General features: G+C 41.3%; 2 protein-coding genes across 3 annotated transcripts in view; one reads left to right on the forward strand and one right to left on the reverse strand.

The window, feature by feature from the left end:
• The window catches only part of aopep (aminopeptidase O (putative)), a 68083-nt gene extending 51216 nt beyond the window's left edge, over positions 1 to 16867 (forward strand). Inside the window, exons 15-18 of one of the 2 annotated variants that reach the window (XM_034118690.1) lie at positions 3966 to 4082; positions 8708 to 8794; positions 8906 to 9054; positions 15976 to 16867. In XM_034118690.1, the coding sequence (XP_033974581.1) occupies positions 3966 to 4082; positions 8708 to 8794; positions 8906 to 9046 (345 nt within the window). In that variant the 3' untranslated portion in view covers positions 9047 to 9054; positions 15976 to 16867. The remainder of the gene's footprint in view (positions 1 to 3965; positions 4083 to 8707; positions 8795 to 8905; positions 9055 to 15975) is intronic. The other variant, XM_034118691.1, reaches the window with a different exon arrangement.
• Positions 16868 to 17246: 379 nt separating this feature from the next.
• The window catches only part of fancc (FA complementation group C), a 35983-nt gene continuing 28290 nt past the window's right edge, over positions 17247 to 24939 (reverse strand). The window contains 7 exon segments of the mRNA XM_034118757.1: positions 17247 to 17717; positions 17720 to 17912; positions 18276 to 18482; positions 19635 to 19703; positions 19705 to 19810; positions 21474 to 21582; positions 24130 to 24205. Of these exon segments, the coding sequence (XP_033974648.1) occupies positions 17629 to 17717; positions 17720 to 17912; positions 18276 to 18482; positions 19635 to 19703; positions 19705 to 19810; positions 21474 to 21582; positions 24130 to 24205 (849 nt within the window). The 3' untranslated portion in view covers positions 17247 to 17628.

The raw sequence follows: 24939 nt of genomic DNA on the forward strand, positions 1-24939 counted from the left end.
TCTCTTTTTTTGTCTCTTTTGCTCCAACTTTGTTTTTGTCTTTTTTCTTTCTCTTATTACCAGTAACTAACAATACACCTGGCTGCTCTAATTATCATAACAACCAACCCAATAGAGTTTGAGGGTTTCAACCCATAAATGCCAGGAAATGGGAGTAAAAAAAACAGCAGTTATTTTTCTTGTAAGTCAGCGCTAGTAGAAGCAGTTATGTAGGAGACTGATGAATCAGCTAGCAGAGGTTATTTCAGGTTGGAGATGAGATCGTACAATGCAATGATCTTGTTGTAGCAAGGGACTAAAAGGGGTGTACAGTAGATCCCCAGGCCTTCTTTAGGCTAGAGGAGTGTGAGGGGTGGTTGAAGGTAAATGTAAATATTTTGGGATCAATCCTGTCAATGCGTAACGTATCCCTAAAAGGACATGTGCTGGCTCTCCTCTGTGCTGTACAGAACCCAGAGTGGTTCTCAGTGCCGTTGCTATGGAAATGCCGAACAAATGATGGGTTTGTAGAAATAGACCGAAAATATTTAAGATTTCACTACGTTTCTTTCATACACTAAGACACACTATTCTCAGAAAAAAAAGTTAGAGAAGCCAACGGTGAATCACAACCCCTAACTCTCGCTTTATTGCAGCTCAACCCCTATTTAAGGTTGGAAATCACCCAAAAAGTTCTGTTGATGCTTTGACTGTGTACAGATTTTCTCTACAAAAGGCTTAAAAGCTTCTATTCACTATATGCTGTACAAACATGTAATACAGCAGCAGTTGCACGACTAATGCTGCTCAGTCCCATGGTCCCCTACTCCCACACATATGCATGAAAATGACTCTTTCTCACCATTTCTCTCACACTCACATGGAAATAATACCGTACAAAAGTGTGCACACATTCATACCTGTATACACACACACACACAGTTATATTTTTGATTTCATGTATAGTTTGTGGTGGACATAATATTTCGTGTTTACTATAGCTGTTTGTCTTATTGAGCTTTCAGTCAATGAGGTAAACTGTCTATATTTGCGCATGCATTCATACATGTGTGTGTGTGTGTGAGAGAGAGTGAGTGTGTGTGTGTGTATGTCATTGTTCTGTAGAGGTTTAGAGGTCAGTGTGTGAAGAGGGCATTTTAGCAGCGTATTTCCCAAAGGTCCTTGCAAGGCTCAACTCAATATAGAAACTGGTGAAACTGACCCGTGTCAGCAGTTTGTACAGAAGTGTAGTGTGCATGTTGGTGTGTACAAAGTTTTTTATATAATATCTATATTAATTAGATTACAGGTGATTTGATTGGTTGTGTGTGTTTGAGAAAGATAAAGAGAAGGAGAGAGACGGTGTATTTTGTTGAGATACAGAGGGATATGTTTCTCCCTTCTGTGTTAAAGTGCTTTCAGCACTGTACTATTAGGGAGTTACTCATGACCTAGTCATGGTGTGTGTGTGTGTGTGTGTGTGTGTGTGTGTGTGTGTGTGTGTGTGTGTGTGTGTGTGTGTGTGTGTGTGTGTGTGTGTGTGTGTGTGTGTGTGTGTGTGTGTGTGTGTGTGTGTGTGTGTGTGTGTGTGTGTGTGTGTGTGTGTGTGTGTGTGTGTGTGTGTGTGTGTACTTGTGCGTGTGTGTACTTGTGCGTGTGTGTGTGGACTGTTTGTAAGTGTTTGTTTGCCAGTCTTCAGGGTCTAACCATAAAAAGGATGTACTCAGCCATATAGTTCACATTTCCACTTATAAATGCTCTCACACACACACACACACACACACACACACTCACTCACTCACACTCACACTCACACTCACACTCACACTCACACTCACACTCACATTCACACTCAACAATACTCAAGCTACCCAAAAATATATTTTCATTCCCTGATGCGAAGTTAATCTTCCTTGATCCTTAAAGCAGTTGTCAAGCCCTTAGCAGGTGGCCTGAATGCTAGGAAAAAAGTTAGGTGAGAAGGTTCTCTCATAAGGGAGTTTTAAGTATTTCTTATTGTACTGGTAGAGTCCACCTTTGCTGCCCCGGATTCAAATTGTGTTTTCAAGCACAAGCAATTCACAGGAAGCCATTCAGGCACAAAAGTGCAAAATGTTCCTCTGACACGTACTGTAGTGCAATGGGATTATAGTTGCATAAAACACAAGGACCTTAATAAAATACCCTCAAAGTTGTAATTAAGTGCACTTGTTGAATTTTTGTATACTTAGACAAGAGGTATTTATCGAAGGAGACTTCACCATGGAGAGGTTACATGTGATGAGACAGACAGTTATGTTATTATCTGTGAATATGTGAACATTATGTGTGTGTTCTGATAGTAAAACCAATATAAATGGGTTCATAGTGTTGCTTAATTGATGAAGAATAGACATAGATGTAGACATATTGATCATAAGTAAATCAAGGCAAAACAAGACATCACAGTCAGCGCAGACAAAGTGATGTAGTAGAGCAGTGTTTTATTGCTGTGGACTCCTCACTTTTCATAAGGGGGGAGAGTGAGAAGGATCATGGGGGGGCCCCAAAGAGACCCTTTAAAGATGGAGACGCCACTTCAGAAAAACACTCAGCCCTTACAAAATGGAGGGAGGAGAGAAGTGTGAGTCGATAGAGGGTGAAGGCCAACAATAGATATCAGATTTTCCACAGAATTAGTTGATGGTGTGTGTGAGTGCGTGTGTGAGTGCGTGTGTGTTTCTGTCTGCCTGTGTGTATCTGTGCGTGGATGTGTGTGTGTGTGGCACTAGCGGTGTTTAATTTGACCACTTGCCAGCTGGAGCTTGGGTGTTATTCCCTCAGCTCCAACAGCTAGATGCTGAAATACTTCCTGTTTTTGAGATCAGGTATTTCCCAGCAGCACTAGGAGGTTGTTTACCAGAGACGGCTTTAAATGGATTGGCTTTTCACAAAATATATAACACTCACATAGCAGCTGTTTAATCTTTTCTGGGTGTGTTTTTCTGAATAAGAGTTTTGTCTGTATTCGTCTACTGTGGCACTCTTTTTTTCCTCTTGCTGTGTCACTTTCACACGCAGACACAAACACACGTTATACCTATTTTCACATCATTCCCGCAGGGCTGTCAGCCATTAATTGTGTCCCAGACTGGGACCAGTGAGAAAGTGTGGTTGGGATTTCTGGTTGTAAGAAGCAGAGGCAGGCAAGGCTGGGCACAGCTCTCTCCAGAGGAGGAAGTCTTTCTCTCAAATCCATCCTCAGAATAATCGTCCAAATTCACCGCTGACTTTTTTACTGTCCCTGAAGATGTTAGTCATTAGAATACATTTGATTGTTTCCTTTAGGTTTACCTCTGGATAGCACAATCAGTCCTCACGCTATCAAGCAACAACGCGGCATTTCCTATCTCTTGAAAACCTTTATTCTTCCTCAAATGTTAGGCTCTGTCATCGCTGTAACAAAGACTAAATATTCTAGAGGATGTCTTTTCTTGGCGTTAGTGCTGCTCGCTTTGTTTAGCTACAATAGAACAATATCAAGAAAGACAACTTCATAGCTTTGTTCACTTCACTGCGCCCTCAATTCAAATGTTTTATTTTCCCTTCATCTGTCCTTTTTTGCCTATTTTGTAATATTTCCCAGTTGCACATATTACCATATTTATTTAATCACCATTTCAGCTCAGTTTTATTAGGCTACCATTTCCGTCCGTTTGAAAGGCTGCATTAACTGCTTGATTTATATTGCTCTTTTTTCATAAAGCCTTCTCCCAGCTCTGAAAATATGTGAAACTAACTGTTAGATAAGATAATAAAGAAAAGTGTTTGAGAACCGACTCACTGCATGCAATATGTTTATAATGTTGCTAGTTTAGTAGTTTGAAACTGCTATTATTAGAGGGATATTATTTTTCGCTCATAATATCCAATTATATGTCTCAATATATTTTATTCGGTTGTATAAGTCAGCACTATTAATCTCACAAATTGTTTTGTCTCCTCAGCTGACATCAGAGCAGCTAGTGGTGCTTTTGGAGCTGCTGCTGGAGGAAGAGGAGCTCAACGTGCCCACAATGCTCGCTCTGCAGAGAACTTACAGCCTACAGGATCAAGATGCTGAGGTACACACACACACGCAAATATTCATCCACACACACATGCTTAGACAAGTGAGCATATGTCCAAGCCCCATGATCCCTTCCCATAATGAAATGTAGATAGTTTCTTCCTTCTTTCCTTCCATCCCAAGACACACTGCTTTGTAATGTGTAGTCAATTCTCCTGTACTGGCAGCTCTCTTCTTTACAGCCACCATTACTGACTAAATCCCACAAGAATTCGCTTCATGTTTTTAGTACTGCACAATCCTTAATGGTACCATTAACTGTGTGTGTGTGTGTGTGTGTGTGTGTGTGTGTGTGTGTGTGTGTGTGTGTGTGTGTGTGTGTGTGTGTGTGTGTGTGTGTGTGTGTGTGTGTGTGTGTGTGTGTGTGTGTGTGTGTGTGTGTGTGTGTGTGTGTGTGTGTGTGTGTGTGTGTGTGTGTGTGTGTGTGTGTGTGTTTCTCTTATCTGTGTTTGTGCACTGCAGCTGTATATGCTGGCAGCTTAGGAGTTCTTTACTGTACAGCCTGAGTGTGAAAAAGCAGCTGCAGGAGAGCTCTTAAACTGTCCACAATAACTTCCATCGTTAACACATGGCCTGTCTTGAAAAGAAAAATATGATACATATTTAGTTTTTAACAAGACCTTATTAATTATATGAGCTGTTTAGTTGGAGCATTAATGTATATAATCGGGCTCGTATGTTCTGTTGTCTGTGGCCAATTGAGCGATTATTGTTAAATCCAGACATCTAAAGTTTCATTTTAGGATTTAAAAAAATTATTTAGTCGGGGCAGTAGTTCAAGTTCTCACATATAAAAAGTAGTATCTAATTTATCAGTTTCTAGCTAGAAGTTTGTTTCAGTGACTTGAATCTGTTCTTAATGTTACTGTCTAGCCTTTTTTGTTAAATAACTTCGAGGTCAACGAGCCACTTAGCATTTTTCCTCGGGTCCAGCTTTAGGTGCTCAGACTTCCTGGCAAAAGAAAGCAGATCCTCATCTGCAATTTCCAGGAACAACTTCAGTGTTTGCTACAAATACACAGGGCCATTATGCACAAAGTCATGCTTGGACACACACACCCACTTTCTCTCATACACAAACATACACACTCCTGCACACACCTGTGTAAAGGCAATGGTCCTTGTCCTAATGTTAGGAATCTCATTCAGAAGAGGTTAATCACCTATGTCTCCTTGTGGCCATTTATTCTCTTCCCTTTCTCCTTCTCTTGCTGCCGCTCGGATCCTATTCAGCCTCTCGCTCAGCCTTTCTAAAACTGGTATTGCATCCTTTAAATTAATCATTTGTTTAAAATGATTGCACAAACAGGAGAATGAGTGCAGTTCATCTTGTTATTCCATCGCTGTTTACCTCGTAGGCAATGAGAGCTTTTCAGAGTGGATGGATATTTTGAAGTTATCAGTCATCTGAAGAGCGCTTAGTAATACATCGACTGAGAGCATTGTGTGATAGAACTCGACATATATTGTCTATTCTATAATAAAATGGTATTATCAGTGCATAGAGTAAAAGCTCTCCTGGTGACGATTTCATATCACATAAATAATCGACTTTCCTGGTGAGCTATTTAATCTATTTGATAAGCTTTCTCCTCATTACTTTAACCTAATCTGGTGACATGAGCACAGTATACTGTTACATATTGTCTCATCACATTCTATTTGCTACATATTCACTCCAAACAATAGGGTTAAGTTTAGTGTGATATGTGGTGAAGACTCTTGTATCTGGGTGAAAGGTGCTGAGAAGATGGCGTACAAGCTGAAGACTCTGTGTGTGTGATTTGCGTGAGCGTGAACACGATAGCTGAATGAAATATGTGGCTGACCACCAGTGTGCGTGCAGTGGGACTGCTTTGTGAACGGTGTGAGTGACCATGAATATATGTGCGAACGTGCCCATGAGCCAGAGCATGTGTTTGCATGTATGAGAGAGAGAGCATGACTTTTCCCATTCCTTTCATATGAGCCTCATGTGATGTGAGATGCTGTGTGACTCTGTCTGGCTCTGTCTGTGTCGTAAGCATGAATGTATGTGTGTAGCTTCGTGAGAGCGCTTCTGATTTTGTGAGAGCGTAGCTTGTGTGTGCTAAAGGCCATCTGTCGGTCAGGCACACAGCACGCATTGTCTGTTTGTGCCCAGGTTAGGCTTACTCCTCCAGTGACTGGATACTCTGCTGGACCACATCAAGTCTGGTTCCACAACAACATGTGGAGTGGAGAGGAGGACAGTTATTAAGAATATACCAAGGAGTGTCAGGAAGTCAACTCAAGTTTATCCGTTTAGCCTTTCATCCCAAGGACAGTCTCGGTGGGATTCGCAGAGTGGGAACATAAACAGGTCCTAAACTAGAAAAGGTTCCACGAAAAATGAAGGATCACAGAGGAGGGAATCCTCATCCAGGCCTAATAGGTGCCAATGGGCAAATTACCAGAATATAAAACAAAAATGGCAACTATAATTAGATAGTTTCATAGATCACAGATCTAAAGTAAAGTTGAAACAGTTATTAAAATATGTGTTGATTCATTTTCTGTCAATAAACGTATCCATTATTCAACTAAGTTATAATTTGTATGCAGAAAGGAAGTCACCCCTTCTGCCAGCCTGAACATAGTCACAGTGAAAGTAATGTTTTTTGACAAAATAAGGAATTTGTAGGCATTATTTTGGGGTTTAGGAAATAGAAATTAGCAAACTAATCAGTTATGATTATTATTTTTAGTTTCAACACTAGTTAAAAGGGAAGTTGAGGGGGTTAATTATAAACAAATGTGCTGTATGTCTTACATATGTTTTACAATAGTATAATAATTCCTGTCTTTGTCCAGAATGTCAGTATATGAGGCTGTGTCTGGGGGTCCAATCTAATACACAGCATGTAGACAAATCGAGACTACTGTAACACTGCATTCACACCTTTCCTCTGTCTAGTGTCGGCCTATTTAACAGATTCTTTGTTTTGTCATGGTAAGTGCGAGCACACACGGATTGTGTTAGTGTATGTGTTGGAATCAGTGGCGGTGCAGGGTGAAGGAGGGGCAGGGGGTGCAGCAATAAATGAAGGAATGTCACCGTGTTATTGCATGTGCTGTCAGAGAGGGAGGCCCAGCGAGAGGAAAAAGGGGTGAGGAGAGGTGCACCAGGCAGCTGCTCTGCCCCAGGGCTCTCCCCAGGAATGTTACCCAGCGCAGGGAACAGCTGCCGGGGCTACGCAGGCCAGAAGGGCAGGGCTGGCACCAGAGGGCACACATACTGTACACACTTGTGCACACATTCAAGAGTACACACACACATATCCTTGTTCCCATGTGGGCATGTTCACCCAGCTTTTACTCTTTGCTTTTTTTTGTTATGTTGGATTTGGAATTTTTGCAGCCTTTATAAGTAAACTGAGAAACAGTTTATATGGTTTGAGGAGGATTTTAATTTGGACTAGAAAGCCCTTCTGAGACCAATTAAACTCATGTTTATTTAGAAGGTTGCCGAGGTAATGTGAGGATTTAAATGTGGCTGTTCTTAATGGAGCATTACTCCATCTTCATTATCATGCAGCATAATCAGGTGGAGGGCAGCACAACATTTTTGGCACAAAGCAAAAACTAATATTAAGAGGTTTAAAAAAAAAAAACAAGTAAATCCATTTGGCTCCTTTCTTTAATGCCAACACTAAATGAATATCTAGTACAAGCGCTGTAGCAATGCCCAAAGCTTGAGCCGTTGAAAAAGAATCACACACTTGGTCACTGTACTCTCCAAAGGACTAGTTTATTATCCTGAGTGAGTGGAGATCGTTGTGGTGGAGAGTGAAAACAATTATAAAAAATGAAAAAACAGTCAGGCTTTAAAGTAGTGACAGTGCTTTAACAGATTTTTCATCTAGATTTGTTATCGCTCTTCCGTCTCCTCTATCATCCCGTCTCCTCCACACGAATGTATCCATGTACACATGCACTGTGTATCTATGCACACCAACATGCATGCACGTGCACGCTCATAGTAGATGATGAAGGGTGATGGCAGTGGCAAGGCCCGAGCCAGTCTCTGATCTCTCCTGTAACCGCGGCAACAGAGCTCCTATTGATCCTCTCGGAGACAGGCCAGGCATTAGTTTTCACTCACAAATACACACATACAATAAAAACACATAATACACACACACACACACACACACACACACATACAGGGTGTCAGAAAATAAATACAATTGTTTAAGAAGAACTTTTGATTGAGACGGTTTCCTTTCTAATACATTGTTCTTGTCTGATAATCCTACGGTTCTGGATGAATCAATTCATTGTTCTCAGCTCTGTCTCTCAGTTTGTCAGATGAGCCATTTGTCTTTTTTTCTGCAATTGAGGAAGACCTGTTCACAATAAACTGAGGGCACTGGCCAAAAAACTCATCCCAATGAGCTACTATTTTCTTTACGGCCTATTTTACTCAATATTCTGTCTTTGCTTGACTTCTGCGTTGGTCCAAGTGGACAGCATCGTGCTGCCATTTTTGCATTATACCAAATAATTTATACAGTATCTAATTTTCAACATTTTAACTAAATAAATACCTTTCCGATTCCATTCAAAGTTCTTGTATTTTCCCTCTGTTTTGGTTTCCAGGTGCAACATCGCTGGTGTGAGCTGGTGGTCAAACATGCGTACACTCAGGCTTACGGAGACGTGGAACACTTTCTTGTTAATTACCAGGTCAATAGACTCAACGGTTGAACATGATGCCCTGTATTATACAATGAAACTGATTTAAAATACAGCTTCAACCTTAGAAAAATAAACTAAGTGATTGTGTGTGTGTTCTAGGCCATGGGTGTGTATCTGTACGGGGAGCTGATGGTTCAGGAGGACCCTCAGCAGCAGGCTCTGGCCCGTCGCTGCCTCTCTTTGGTCCAGGAAGAAATGGACCAATCAGCACGCAGAGTGGTGGAGGAGATGGTCCTATGATGTAAGAGGTGAAGTCTCACTCTCAGTTTTTCCTTGCCCTGTGTAAACCCCGCAGTGTGTCATGCTGTTTTATGTCCTTGGTAGTCTTTCAGTAAAACTGTGACGCACCATGCAGTTTTTTTTCCTTGTTTCAATGCCTTTTTATTACTTTCAACATTTCTGCAATTAAGTGGGATTCTGGTTTCGTCATTATTTACATCAAGTCGAGATGTGTATCAGACATGTAAACAAAACATTTGTGTAGGTGTAGATGTCCTATTGCTATTTTTCATACGTTTTTTAAGAATGAATACACAATAAAGATTTATCTCATATCTGACCTTTCAGTCTGAGGCGACCGTAACAGGAAGCTTTGTATTGGATAGATCCTGATTCCATGTTTCCCAGCGGACAGTCCACATCCGACTCACTTGGCTACCTGCACTTCACATTCCTCTCTGATCCCATTGAGTGTGTGTGTATATGCACATGTGTGTGTTTGTAGACTCAGAATGGGGCCTTTTCCGTGGTTTCACAGCAGCACCATCAGGATGTGTTTGTCAGGGAAGGAATTTGGGAATGTGTTCCTCAAACAAACGAGACAGGGGCGAAAGAAAAAGAGCGAAAACGGGTCAGCAAGCGTTTTCTCAGAGCTCTACTCCATGTGGGGTGATTTGTCATACCGTTGACCCTGACATTCCTCCTGTGTGTGTGAGTGTGTATGCATAACCACAACTATCACCTTGATGTTTTTGACAGTCAGGAACGCAGAGGGGTTTATCAGTTGTCACGTTTAATGAAGGGAAGGAAGACATTTATGGCTTAGACAGACAGACAGAAAGAGAAGGAAGGAAGAGCGCGAGCGGAAGGGAGGCCTGGAGTGAAGACAGCCCTCTTTGAAGCTGCTGATCTTTTTAAAACACTCCTGCTATTACTGACACTAACCTTTGAATAACATGAGCAGGCAATTAAACAGATCTCAAGCTCGACAATTGAACTATAGTAACCCAGATATTATTCAACGTTTTTAAGCATTACAGCAGTGTACTTTGAATCCAATGCTACATACATACCCAACACTTTTTACATTAAATCCTCCCCTCCCCAATTCAGTATTTGGCTAAACATGGTGTCTGTGACCTTGGTCCACACAGGACGCATCAAAAAGAGGTGTTAAATACATGTCTATGTCAACCTGAGTGACTTATAGCACTAAACCCTGTTTTTAGGCCGTGACCAAGTCTTTGCTGCCAGAGACGGGCTTTTATCTTCTGAACAGCACACACACACACACACACACACACACACACACACACACACACACACACACACACACACACACACACACACACACACACACACACACACACACACACACACACACACACACACACACACACACACACACACACACACTCGCACACAGACAGTTTTATGCATTTACGCAGGATGTGAAAGGCTTTCTAGACAAGTGCTCAGCATCTGGCTCAGTCCTGATAAATCTCTGACACACACCCACCCACACACACACACACACACACACACACACACATGGTATGTAGCGTCTATCTGTGTGTGCCCGGACATCTTTTGTCATCACCCTTCACTCCCTCACAACACCTCCCTGTGGAGCCTCACTACAGAAGGACTGAAACAGCCAAAACACCTTCAAAAGAATAGCAGAGGAAAAGCATTCAGAGATTTATATCCTAACTTTTACTATGGCATCCCATTGGACTGACCAAACAAGCCTCGGTACACATCAATTGATCACGTTGGTCAACCGAGCTCAGGTCCAGATCTCTTTCCAATTAAAATGATGGATGAAACCAACTCCTCGCTGCTTTTTCATACCGCTCTGTGGGGAGATGGATTTATGTTTAACTGCTCCGTTTGTGTGCCCTCACCATCTTTTCCTAAGTAGAGCAGTCCTCCCTGTACCCTTTACACCCTAACACACACAGACGCACACACACAGACGCACACACACAGACGCACACACACAGACAGACAGACAGACAGACAGACAGACAGACAGGGACAGACAGACACACACACACACACACACACACAGACAGACAGACAGACAGACAGACAGACAGACAGACAGACAGACATGGACAGACAGACACACAGACAGACAGACAGACAGACACACACACACACACAGACGCACACACACAGACGCACACACACACACAGACAGACAGACAGACAGACACACAGACACACAGACACACACACACACACACACACACACACACACCACACACACACACACACACACCACACACACACACACACACACACACACACACACACACACACACACACACACAGACAGACAGAGTACAGTGGGATTAGGCTGAGGCGGGCTGAGAGGGTTTAAACTGAAAACAACATGTCTGTCAAGGCGCACTCCCGGCTCTGTGTTTTTAAACAAAAAGAGCACAATCCTTTAAAGGAGAAGGGTGGTCTCCCTGTGTCTTTTTTTTCTTTTTCCCTCCCCTCTCACTCCCTCGTTCTTTTCTTCCCCCGGTACATGCCTCTGGAATCCCTCTTGATCCGCTTAATGAGGGGCATATCGCCGGGTTAGCCGAGCGTGGCGAATAGGAGAGGAGAGGGGTAACCAAGGAAAAAGTGTGAGAGAAAGAGGGCAAGGATCTACAGGTCCGCTCTTTTGTGACTGCGCTCTGATGACACACGCAAGGGAGTAAGGAGAGAGAAAGTTCTCATGGTTCCCTTTAAGTGTCGCAGGTTAGCGCTGGATTGTACAGTATTTAGAGGGAGCATAAAATAAGAGAGACGGTCTTGTTCTTTCATGTCTGGGCTGTGAGGGTTCCTGGCGTGCTGATTTGTGACTTATGATAAAATCACATTGCCAGGGATTACCACACAACCCTGACCCAGCCTGCTGCCATGACAACCCCTTTTACGCACACACACAACCCCACACACACACAAACTCATTCATCTCCCAGAAACTTAAAACTACAGAAGACGTGATTATCTAAGAGTGTGTGATTGGGTTTGAGGAGACGAAGATTTGGAAGTGCGGAGAAGAAAAAGGCTGATGAGGGGGCCGGAGGGTGTGTGTGTGTGTGTGTGTGTGTGTGTGTGTGTGTGTGTGTGTGTGTGTGTGTGTGTGTGTGTGTGTGTGTGTGTGTGTGTGTGTGTGTGTGTGTGTGTGTGTGTGTGTGTGTGTGTGTGTGTGTGTGTGTGTGTGTGTGTGTGTGTGTGTGTGTGCGTGTGTGTGTGTGTGTGTACATGCCAGTCCGCCAGACAGGTTTTGTATCCTCTCTCCAGCCAGGCACAGAGCTTAGCTGATTGGTGAACAGTGATTGATTTCCTCTTTGTTCACAGTGGCTAAGTTCTGCACCTGAGGAGAGCATGACCCAGACAAGCACACAATGGAAGACAATGAATGTGTGTGACAGAGGAGAGAACACAAGTGTGCTTTTAAGTTTTTACAGAGGTGGCTGTGTGTGTTTCTCTAAACACATTTCAGTCACCAAAGTCGTACCCCTCTGTCCTCTACTGTCTTCTTGCTCCTGCCTGTGCTGCATCCTGACCTTTCTCTTATCTCATTTCTCTCTTCTCTTCCCTATCCTGCGTTAACCTCAATTGAAATAGCTCTTTCCAGCTTTACTTGCATCTATAAAACTTTCCACTGACACCCTCTCACTCAGAAGAATTAAACACACAAGCATCCTCACAAATCCTTTTTTACTAATGAGCGGCGCTCTACGATCTCCTGCTTTGCCTGTTGTTCTTTCTGACTTCTTTCATCTTCCTTTCTACTTCCACCCTATGCCTCTGTCTCCTCTCAGTTACGTAGCATAATAGATAATCCTGCAGATGATGCCAGTTGCACGCTCTGTAGTTCTAGTGAAGGTTAGAGCCAAGTACCTCAGCAGAGAGACTCTACTTCCAGTGCTAATGAGGCCTGGGGAGACCCCAACGCTGCTGACAGATATTTCATCAATGATGGAGCAGTGGCCTCCATCATCACCACCTCATCGTCGTCACTCACCTTCATCTCCACAATTCAGTGTTTTTAACAGCAGACACTCGGTGTGCACTAAAGTTATTCCACATGCTTGATCTATACTGCACATGTCATATCATGTTTGTTGACCAAAGTGTGAAAAATAACTAGTTTTACAGTGCTGAACTTTACTGGCTGAGTGCAGTGACTTTCTGCTATAATTCTTCAGATGTTACGCAATTCCAAAATGTTAAAATATTTCTTTAAGTTGACAGTTTAATGTAGATAAAGCATGGTAACTAGTTTAAAAGCTTGACATGGCTTGCAGCATATCAGTGCTCGATATCATCCTCTAAGTACTCAAAGTGCCTTAGGTTTTAAACTTCACATCACTCTGGCAGTGAAAAGTGCCCTCCGTGCCTCTCTAGCTGATATGTATTGATTTGATCTAATCGCGGCACGAGGAAGCGAAGATACAGAGATCCATAAAGCAGACGGATTCCCACTGAACACTTTTTCACAAAGTGTAGAGGGAGACCAGAGTGATGCATCAAAGGAGGACAATCTTGCAGCGGTTTCAGAGCTTTCCTTCATTTAGGGATGACAGTTTCACTTTATTTGGACAATGATGTGTTTGTAAGTGGAGTTACGGTGCGATATAAGCTTTATTGATTTGTCTGAGAGAAACAAAAGGCTGTGATCCTGTAAGGCACACACTGATAAGAAGGAAGCAGAAATCGTCACTTGGTTCACACCACACTCTTACAGTAGTTTAAAAATAATAGTGTTCTAAAAGAGGGTTCTCAAATTATTCAAGATACGTTTTTTAACATGAAAAAAACAGTTTAACAAAATAAAGACAAACTTTCTCAGCAACATGAGTAGGTTTATCATGCACGTCTCTATTTAGCATAGCACAGGCTGCCAAAACAATGATCAATACATCTCAGTCTGACTCGCTTTTCCTTAGAATTTTTTTGCGGAGCTGTTATACAACAACCTCAATTTGCATCCTCCTAACAAACAAAAGTTTCTCTGAAAAAACATATTTCTGCTTTAGTGCATTATTCATCCAAGCTGTCAATAACTCCAGCTGCACTACATGCAAAGAATAAATCATGTATGGATGAGACCTTTAGGTTCAAATGACTGACCCTCTGTATCTCACTGCCGTGGGTGTAGCCCACTGTTATTACAGCTCATTCTGATGCAAAGCTATACAGTTCTGGACCAATTGCTCCCTAATCAAAACAGTGGCAGATGGATAGAAGTGTATTTTAGGACTGTTAAGTCTTTTTTGGGCGATCAGTATATGAGGCGTGAGGAGGTATTATAGCACTCTATATTCACAACGACAAAATGGCGACTAAGCGAGGACAGATGTGTGAATTAGAAATGAGGGCCATGTGGAGCCTTCCATTTTTAGACCCTATATTTATGGCCTGTTAAAAGAGTAATGACCATCAAAGACCTGTAAAAGAGAGGAATTGCCATCAGAGCCCATATCTAAAAGGTGATTTATTCCTCTCTAATGGGAGGGAAATGGTGCTCGGCACATCAAAGGACAAAGCAACATACTGTAGTGTAAAGACACTGAATATAAATGTATTCTTTTTTTCATGCATCTTCACTTAACTGATTGTTTCTTAATTTCAGGTATATTTGAAAGAGTTGTATTAGATTATGGTTGGCAACTTTTTCAATTGTAAGTGTGGCAGTGTGGTCTTGCTGAGGTTTCAAATGTATCAACCAAGCCTTTCACCAGCTGGTCAAATCCAACAATCTCAGCGGATTAAAGGAACCTACAGTAGTGCGGTTTCTTGTGGGTTTGGCAAAGCGGAACGCAGTCTGACACGCAGTCTGACACGCAGTCTGAGTTGGCTTTGCTTTTTGATTCATTTCAAACCAAAAAAAAGGAAAAACGATGTGTTCATAGCTCGCCAGTGCTTCGTGAGAAAGAGAGATTTGGGCTTGGCTTCCTGTGCCTACTGAACTGATTAACAGTCCTACAGAACCACTGGCTCAGTTCAGCAGGAACAGGAGTCCAGTCCACTAACCACCCAACAAGACGCAAAGAAAAGCACAAGTCTCAACCTTTATTGGACAAATGAAGGATTCTGGATTTTGTTTCAAAAGAGACTTTTTTGTTGTTGAATGATTACATCTACGTTGTTGTCACAATGTTCATTTGATTGTTTTTTGTTATGTATTTTACTGTATAAAGAGATCATTTATCAATTTCATGCATTTAAATGAAGACTTTCATGGAACTATGTACATGTAATTATCTTAGGACACTATGCCACATCTAACACGTTTGGACCTTCTTTGTAGAGCCAGGCTGATAAATCATTGTTTGTGGTATTAACCTTCACCATACTGTAGTAGTGAATCTATTGCTGATACAATGTGTCCATTCAGTGATTAGTTCATCGGCAGACAATTCATTGTAAATACATTTGATAATCAATAAGAATAAGGGCTGATTTAATTTTTAACCGAGTTTATAATAAGAATATCTTTGTGTTCGGTTGGACTTGAAAAAATGGGCAGTTTAAAGATTGGGATTTGGTTTCTGGAAAATAGGTCACATTTGCTAATATAAACCTAAGTCTAAACAATTCATCAACATATTTAACACATTTTTAGATTAGTCATTTGCAGCCCTAATTGTGTTTTCATTAGTATTTACTGTAAAACTGCAGATTATTTTCTAAATACTGTTCTGTAATTAATTAAAGAGATCCTTCAACAACTCTAATGGTCGATCTATTCACAACGGATTCTTAAACCCTCAAATATTTTGTTGCTTTAGGCCAAACAATATCGAATGTGGATTTTTTTCGTCAAGACTGAACACACAGTATTTTTAGCAGAGAGATACTAACTGTTCCGCCCCAGGATATCAAAGCATCCCAGATGTTCTGTAATGCTCTAATCTGAACATTTCTCTCTCTTCCAGGTTCCAACTACAGACGGAGCTGACAGGAGCTTGACTCCAATCAGACTGCGAGGGTCCAGCGCTCACCTCCTCTTCCTCTGTCGGGGGGGGAGATGCTGCAGAATCACTCGGCAAGGTGGACACCAGAAGGCTGCGCTCTTACAGCCAAGGCAAACTGGCAATGTTCAGAGGCAGCTCTGTCCATGTCTAAATAAATAACTGTCTGTGAACAAAAAGCAATGCAAACTGTTCCTATAAGGATGCAGGGTGGTTTACGACACTATGCTGTAGTACAAGAGTAAAATGACATCATGCCACCTGTCTAAAAGGATAGATAGTGGAAGAAAAGAGAGGTATTCTATGGATAAAAACACTGCACAGCCATCGTTGTTTAAAGAACCTGAGCTGCTGTGTTTAAGTTTGCTCTGCGTGTAGGTGTGACTTCATGTGTGTTTAGTCTGAAGCCATGATCTGGTTCTTAAGAGTTTAGATAGCAAATACTTTCAGGTGAGTCATATTTTTATACATAACAAATTACATCTGACCACTGTCCTGTAATGACACTGGAAAATACGTGTAAATGAGGGTTTTGTAACTGCTATGTTAACAAATAATCATCAGACTTGATACGTTGAAGCTAAAAACATTTTCATATTAAACACATTACTTTTTTAAAGCATTCATTGAAGGAGGAAAACCTGGAGTTAGTACAGCCTGCCTACTAAACTGATTTGATGCTAACAAGTAGAATTATTAGAGCCAGATACATTTTCAGATAACCTAAACATGATATAACCTATTTCTGGTGGTAGTTCTTTTATACTGTCATACATAAAGGTTGAGTGAAATCCAAGTCATTTTTTAACAAACCAGGTGAAAATATGTTATATTTCTGTATTAAAAAGTCACTGAACAAACTGTGTACTAAGGTGTGATGCTTCACTACAACTTCTCCAAGAGGTCAGACCGTTGTGTTGACTGCAATATCGACCTCAATAAGAACACCCTTCTATTGTATTCAAACAAGGGGATATCATTTTTTAAATTTTGCTTTTGAACCCACTCGCGCGCGTGTGCGTGTGTGTGCGCGCACACACACACACACACACACACACACACACACACACACACACACACACACACAGAGACTGTTCAGTCGAAGCATATGAAGGGTAAATGCAAATGGTACATTTAAATGCCTGCACTTCAAATGATGCATCAAAATGAAACGATGAAAATGTAATTCTCCATTTTTTTTAAATAATGAAGAAATAGGAAACAACAAAGAGAAAGAAGTGACATCCATTTATTTATATTTTATCATATTTAAAGTACTCTTTGAATATCTTATCAATAGAAACATTTGAAAACAAATAGTATTTATACAAAGATAAGTGGCAATTATTTTTCCTTTTCTCCAAAAACAAATGTCTTTCAGTCAGCATGTATAATGTGAAGGATTCTTTTTGGTAAGCTAATTTTATGAGTGGGAGGACTTCAACACAATGTACGAGCTGCTGCTTCTTTATAGTGTGATCTGTCACTGCTCAAGTGTCCTTGTAGTTTTGTGAGTGTGTGTGTGTGTGTGGTCTGCGCATATAATTGTAGCTTCTCCACATAATCTGTCCCTGCTGTGTTGTTTTGACACACTCCTGTCACCGCACCGCAGCACATCTAGACAAGAGCCTGGCTATTTGTCATTCTGCAAAGGTGCCCTGAGAAAACCTGCGTCGAGGATGAACTCACTGCTGCGTGGCTCTGTGATTAATGTTTGTGTGTGTGTGTGTGTTGGCAGGATTCAATGCTGCACACATATGTGTTAGTGTGTTTTGAAGTGCCTTGATCCTGAGATGAACCCTGTTGGTGTCGCTTGATAAGCAGCTATCTTCGTTGAGTCTGAGCTCCAGTGAGCTGAGAACACACACGGCTTCATTAACCAGACCAGACCGGTTCACCACCTGGACACACACAAAGATAAAGAAAATATATGATTGTTGTAGTACAGCTTTACCAGGAAATGATAACTTGAAATGGTATTACTTTAAAAGATAAGGGGCTTGAAGTCATTAAATGAATACTGTGTGACACTGGGGAAAAGCTCCAGAAAAGCTATAAAGTGGACCTCGAGGTATGATTTTCTTTTATGACAACTGCTTTTATAAGGTCAAAAATGAACATCCAGTCTCAAGTAAAAAATATATTGTATCGGGACAAAATGTACACCGAGTGCATGTGCATGACTAACCATGGGATGTGTGGAACAAGATGAGATAATGTCTGAAAGAGATTTTTGGTGGACGAAAAACAAATCCTTTCCTCACCGTTTGTAGAATCTCTGTTGACCCACTCAGCGATTGTTGGAAGAAAACACAGAAGTTGACTAAGAGACTGAGAATCAAAAAGGGTGACGGTGATGTTGGCTGAGGTTTTGGGGACAGCAGAGTGACCAATGACTGCACGCGGTCAACAGGAAGAGGATGAGCTAAGAACAGAGAGCGTAGGTGGTCCCATGCTTCTTTGGCATGTACCTGGAAACACAGAGAACAGGATACAGTTATTCACAGCCGACATGTTTATCCACAGTCCACGCTGGAATGAAGATAATTGATTTAAGTTTCTTTCCTACAAAACAAAAATCAATTGATTAGTTATTCATTGTTGATTGAACGATCGTAAAGGGAGAGACGGCGGCGACGACAGCGAGTCTCCCAGGTTACGAGAGGAGGCGGACACACAGGAGACAGAGAGATGAAACTCAGGCCAGCTGGCCAGACACTCACTGAGGAATCAATACTACATCGCCCTCTTCACCCCTCCCTCATCTGTTACTCTCTTTGCCACTGTCTCCTTCTCCCCCTCTCAGATCATCAATAATGTATCATTTAATGTGTTATTCTTCTTTCTCTATATTTGTTCCATGGCTTTCAACTACAAGTAGCATGACAACAGACCATTCAAAGTGTTATGTTGTTGAGTTATGATATTGCACGTGCTATAGATAGACTGGATATATCCACACTACTACCTTCTCTAGTCATATCAAACAAAGCTCGGCACATCAGTAGTAGGGAACGTTTTTTTTTGTATTATACGATTTGATTCCAATTTGATTCTTGGCGTCACAATTCAAACTTGATTCCCGGTTACCAAATAACTTATTTTACTCCAGTCTACTGTGCACACAAAGGCTAACTTAAGACAAAAGGTGACATTTATTTATGCTAAACTTTACTCAAAACATTTTTGATATTGTTCATCCCTCAGTGACCTCAACGATATAGGGTTCAAGTTATACATACAAAGGTTTCCAAATGAAATGGTAAACAAGACCACAATTACTTCTTTAAGAGACTGGGCACAGAAGTGTTTTAAGCTCGAGACCAGCATGCTAACTCGCTCACAATGGCAAGGCTAAAGTTGATGTTTAAAGGTCAAATGTTTAGCATTGGACATCACTAAACACAAAGTACAGCTGTGGCCGATGGAAATGACATCAGGTTTGTACTTGGTCATAAATTAAAGATTAAACAATGAAATGTAAGTGATACTAGGGGAAAAGTCAGGGGATATATCCTCTGGGGACCATGAATGTTTACCAATTAGATTAAAAAAAGTTTACCAATTAGATTAAAAAAAACTTGTAATAATATATTTTATCCATATTGTTTTTGAAACATTACCAGCTGGGACGCTCTGTGGTGCCCTCTGTTGGTGGGGTGGTGGTAGAAGGTGAGCAGCCACAGGGGGGGGGCCGCAGTCCTCAGGCTGCGATGTGGCCAGCAGCTGGACGGCCACCTGCACCCAGTGGGCACACTGGATCAGCAGGAACCAGGCCTCAAACACCCTGAGGTGCCCCCTAGAGAACAGACCAACACACACACAGAGAGCTGCCTTTATCCGTACGCTGGGCATCATGGGAGCTGAAGGACTTTCTGCAAGTAGCACTGTCTGACTGTCTGAGCAATTACTATAAGAGTAGTATAGCGTAAGCAGAAGATCCTCGTCAAATGGAGAGACTGTGAGACTGCAGCTAGACCCTTCCCTTTTTCTGTTCTGCATGCTGCATGAATATTATACTATTAAAGAAATAACTGAATAATTTATAGTACAAATCAGCTATTACCTTGAGCATAATAAATATATTTGACCTACTAGCATGGTAGCAATTTTCATTAAATGAGTCAGCAAGTCAACATACTACGAGACAGAGCTCAACCTGGACCTTTAGATACAACATTTGGTCAAATGTATTATCTTTTTTCTATTTCAGTTTGTAATGGTGGGTTATAAACAAAGCATTCTACTGGAACCTCCTGGGTAATTTAACTTGCAGTGCTATAAATAGGTTTTAATATCTATAAAGATTTGGGTGGTTTTCACAGGAAGCACAGTGTACACCCAAATTGTTCTCCAAACATTAAAAAACAACTTGGAAAAAAAAGGAGAGAAAGGGGGGATATTATAATACATGTTAACAAATTGCCAATGGAACCAAGTAAAGTTGTTCAGCAAAGTTTTAATGAAATAATTTGCTGTTGAACCCTCCCAGCCCTATAATAACAGAGTGGGGTCATTTACATGATAAGAGCTTTTCTAATGAGCCACAACTAGAGTGGCTGTCAGTAATATTAATTCTCCCACTGACGGGGACAATGGATGATCAAAGAGACACAACGCTTTATACGGATCTGATTCAAAATGAGATACTGAATCTCATTATTTCTTCTCATTTATAATACTTCACTCTCTTTTCTGGTAGTCCCGTCGGAAACAAGTGGGACCACAGAAAATTGGATAGCAAAAGTGAGAATGTGACTAGTTTAGGGTTGTTGTTTTTTTACTTTTTAAGTTCTGACTCAAGTCATACGTACCCTGGGTCTCTCTTTCTGTCTGCCTTTAGTTGAGCCAAAGCAGATTCCAACAGCTGCAATAAGAGACTATAACTTGAAGCTAGAAGAGTGATAAGAATGTCTCTTTCTCAAATGTCCATAATACCGTCGTTATGCCTCTCTTCCTCATCCTCCTCTTCCCCCACAGCTCCCCTCTGCAGAGCCCTGGCAGCTGCATGGTCACTGAGCAACACAACATGCTTCTTCTCCAACGCTGGCTCAGAACAATGTTTTGGGAGTTTAGCTTGGAGCTCCAGAAAGAGCAGCGGTGGGAATAATGGGCCCTGTTAAAAACCGCAGCTGAAGGGTTTCAAGTCAGCCCTCTCTGTCTCTTGGACATCAACTGCTTTCTGCTTTTTATGAGTATCCTCTGTCTTCTTTTTCTCACTCTCTGCTTTTCTATATTACATAATAATGTGGCATGTTTTCCTCCTGCATTCCTTTTCCGGCTCTTATTGGTTTTTTTTTAACACCGGATTTCTCAACAGCTCTCTCATTCCCAAGCTCATAGCCTTTCATACTCGGTTTGAGAAACCACACACTGCACCCGGAAGGACCTCTGACCCCTCAACAGAAGCTCATGGAAATAAGAACTAAGGGCGACACACATGAACATATTCTCACTCTAACCTGGTGCTTCTGCTTCCGTCTTCATCTCCCTCCTCTTCCTCCTCGGTCAGTCTCTGTAAGGAGCAGCTGAGCCAGTTCAGGTGATGTCGCCAAGCCTCCTGAGGCATCTCTGCAAGAACAGATTCAGGTATACAAAATATAAAGTTGCAGCACATAGAAGCACCAAGACAATCTAGGTATGCACAACATTCAAAGCCAGCTATCTAGTCATTGTGAAATAAATAGTTCAACATTATGGAAAATATATTTATTTGCTTCCTTTCTAAGGGTTACTGTATATAAAAAGATGCCACTCTCATATTAGGACAGTAAATATAAAGCTATAATATGTCATATGTTTCATCTTTACAAAAACGCAAGGGTAAAAGTAACAGGATTTGGTTTAATGGTGGGTAATGTAAGGGACTATTTCTTGCCAGTGCATACAAAACTTCTTAGCTGTTGCCTGGCAACTTCAAAGTGGGGACAAGAATCCTCACCACAATTGAGTTTATTTTCACTATTGATGAATTTGTCATTTTTTTAATTCATTGTTTGGTATATAAAATGTCAGAAGAATAGTACAAATGCAGACACAAGCCTTAGAGAATCCAGTTATATATTTTTTTGTCCACTTAAAGGTAGGGTAGGTAAGTTTGAGAAACCGGCTCGAGATACACTTTTTGTTATATTCCATGGAATGCTCTTAACATCCCGATAGCAATGAATATCTTAAGTGCTTTGACAAAAAATCCATAAAAAAATGTCATCTGTGGAAGCCGTAGTACTGTAAAAAGCACGACCAATCATTTTAGCTGGCCCGGCTAAAATAACTGGATGGCCTACCTGCCTGTCAGCCTTCCATCTGTGCACAAACTTATCTCGTGCCCTCATTGGTCATGTGCGCGTTCGTGTGTGTTGGAGGAGGGGCTCTGTAAGGAAGTGGCAGATTTTTTCCGGCTGTGTATTTTCAAATTCTAGCGATCTCGAGCCGGTTTCTCCAAAATTACCTACCCCACCTTTAATAGTAAAACAAAACAAAAGATATGTTCTTTACAATCATATTAAACCAGCAAATATTCACATGGTAGCTGGAACCAGAAATGTTTTTGTAATTTGAAAAAGGTTTTCAGCGCTATTTTACACTTGGGTTTTGTTTGTATTAAACAAATGAGCTGATGAGTGAGCTATGTGCTAGTGGCAGATTAAGTTGACTTTTGACAGAGCCAAACTAGCTGTTTTCTCCTGTTCCCAGGCTTAGTGCCGAGCTAAGCTAAGCAGCTGCTGGCAGTAGCATCTTATTGGTGTACCGACATAAGTGTGGCATCATTCTTCCAATATAACCCTCAGCAAGAGAGCCAATAAGCTAATTTCCCAGAAGATCTAACTATTCTTATGTTACAATGCAGAATGCTTCTAAATGCAAGGCACATTTAGAAAGTGAAGTTATAGCCGTCCAGAGGGTACCACAAGTTACAACTTCCCAAACATCAGGCCCAAGTATTTTCCAAGCAGAACTGAACTACTTGATGTTCCTGTTTTCCAGCTATTATTTTGTTAGTGCTTAAAGGGTCAGAGTGTTTTTTTGTCACAATTGTTCTTTGGAAAATAACTCCCCTACCACAAACCCAATATTGTACCAAAGCCCTGCAGTATGGCTGACACACACTTTACAGAATACTTTAACACTGCCATGTCTTCATTTATAACTTTTTACAGAGGAAGCACAAATCATGATAAAACTCAAAATGGCTACTTTTCATAGTACCGTTTAGGTTAAGGTTCTAGTAACACACACACACACACACACACACACACACACACACACACACACACACACACACACACACACACACACACACACACACACACACACACACACACACACACACACACACACACACACACACACACACACACACACACACACACACACACACACACACACACACACACACACACACACACACACACACACACACACACACACACACACACACACACACACACACACACACACACACACACACACACACACACACACACACACAGGGTAATAATTAACTCTGAGTTCTGGCTGGGCTCCAGTGTGTCCCTAAATGGCTCCATTCATGTAAATCATTCCTGCCTACAGGCCAGCCTGGGCACACACTGATAAGCGCTGCTCCCCTGTGCGCCTACACTCACCTACTCAGCGTCCATTAACAGTAGATATTCCCATAGATAAACACTGGTGTTACATTTTCAGTTTAGATCAAATATATTCATCTTAATAAAGAATAATAATAAGATGCATTATTGTGTTTGTGTTAGAAAATGTATGATTTTAGTTATAAAAGTCAAATGTAGCTTGTACAAAACAGGCAACTCAATACACTTCTGCATTTATTTAATATGATAACCAACACTGAGTATAACTACTGTTCCACATTATGTCTTATAACTTTTATATTTAACATAAAACACTCAGTGTGGTTAACTAACTTTAATTGATTCACACACAAGAGCCCATTCACTCTGCAGCAGGAAAACTCTGTTGACCCACAGTTAAATAATACCTGATAGACTTTCTTCTATCAATACAGGGTTTTGTGCATTGTGTAAGAGTTAAATATCCAGATACCTACACATACAGCCACACACGCATACGTGGATGAGTGTGTGTGCACACACTGACCTGACGGCCGGGTCCAAAGAGGAATCAGCTGACTCTGAGGTGACTGTGGGAACAAGGCCTTCAAAGAACCACTCGTCTGAACAAACACAAAGCACACATTTTCCTGAGCTTCATAAATGTAAATCATGTTTACCTTGAACACATACACCAGTGCTCTGAAAGCCTGAGAAATGACATTTTGAATGGTAGTCTGTGTAACAGTGATACAGTAGGTGCTAATGTGTAATGTAGCGTGTAATAGGGAGCGTTTAGTGCAGTGTGACTTCAGCCATTAACTTCAAATCCACTGCGTATACACTGTAGCACTGCCATCTGCTGGTTTATAGAGGTGAAAAGGAGATCAACTATATCCACAGAACTGTTAATTAGTTAATACATCATACCTACGTTGTAACACGTATGTTTTCCGTCCTATTGACAGTAATGACTGACATGTCAGAGCCTGAAAATTCCCCACAGGCACACAGGATGTGTGGATGGAGGTTCCCTGCACAGACTCACGTGTATGTGAGAGAATCTGTGGTGCCTGAGAGTTGATGCAAAAGTTGAAATGTACGTAGTGACACATTAGTGCTACAGCTCACAGTGGTTTCAACATGTCACAGGTGTTTTATCTGTGCAAAGTTAATACCCGCAAATTGATGCTCTAGAAGCTTTTTTTATTTATTATCATCGAGACAGAAGTGTGAACTGTGGTGTTTGTGTAGTGTGAGTAGCGAGCTCCCAGCTGGAGATGAAGTGATAATGATGTGGAAGATTTATCAAATGTTAAGTGATTTTGCCTGCATGGGGAGTTCCTTGTTTATAGCA

Source organism: Trematomus bernacchii, unplaced genomic scaffold, assembly GCF_902827165.1.
Source record: "Trematomus bernacchii unplaced genomic scaffold, fTreBer1.1, whole genome shotgun sequence".
NCBI lineage: Eukaryota > Metazoa > Chordata > Actinopteri > Perciformes > Nototheniidae > Trematomus > Trematomus bernacchii.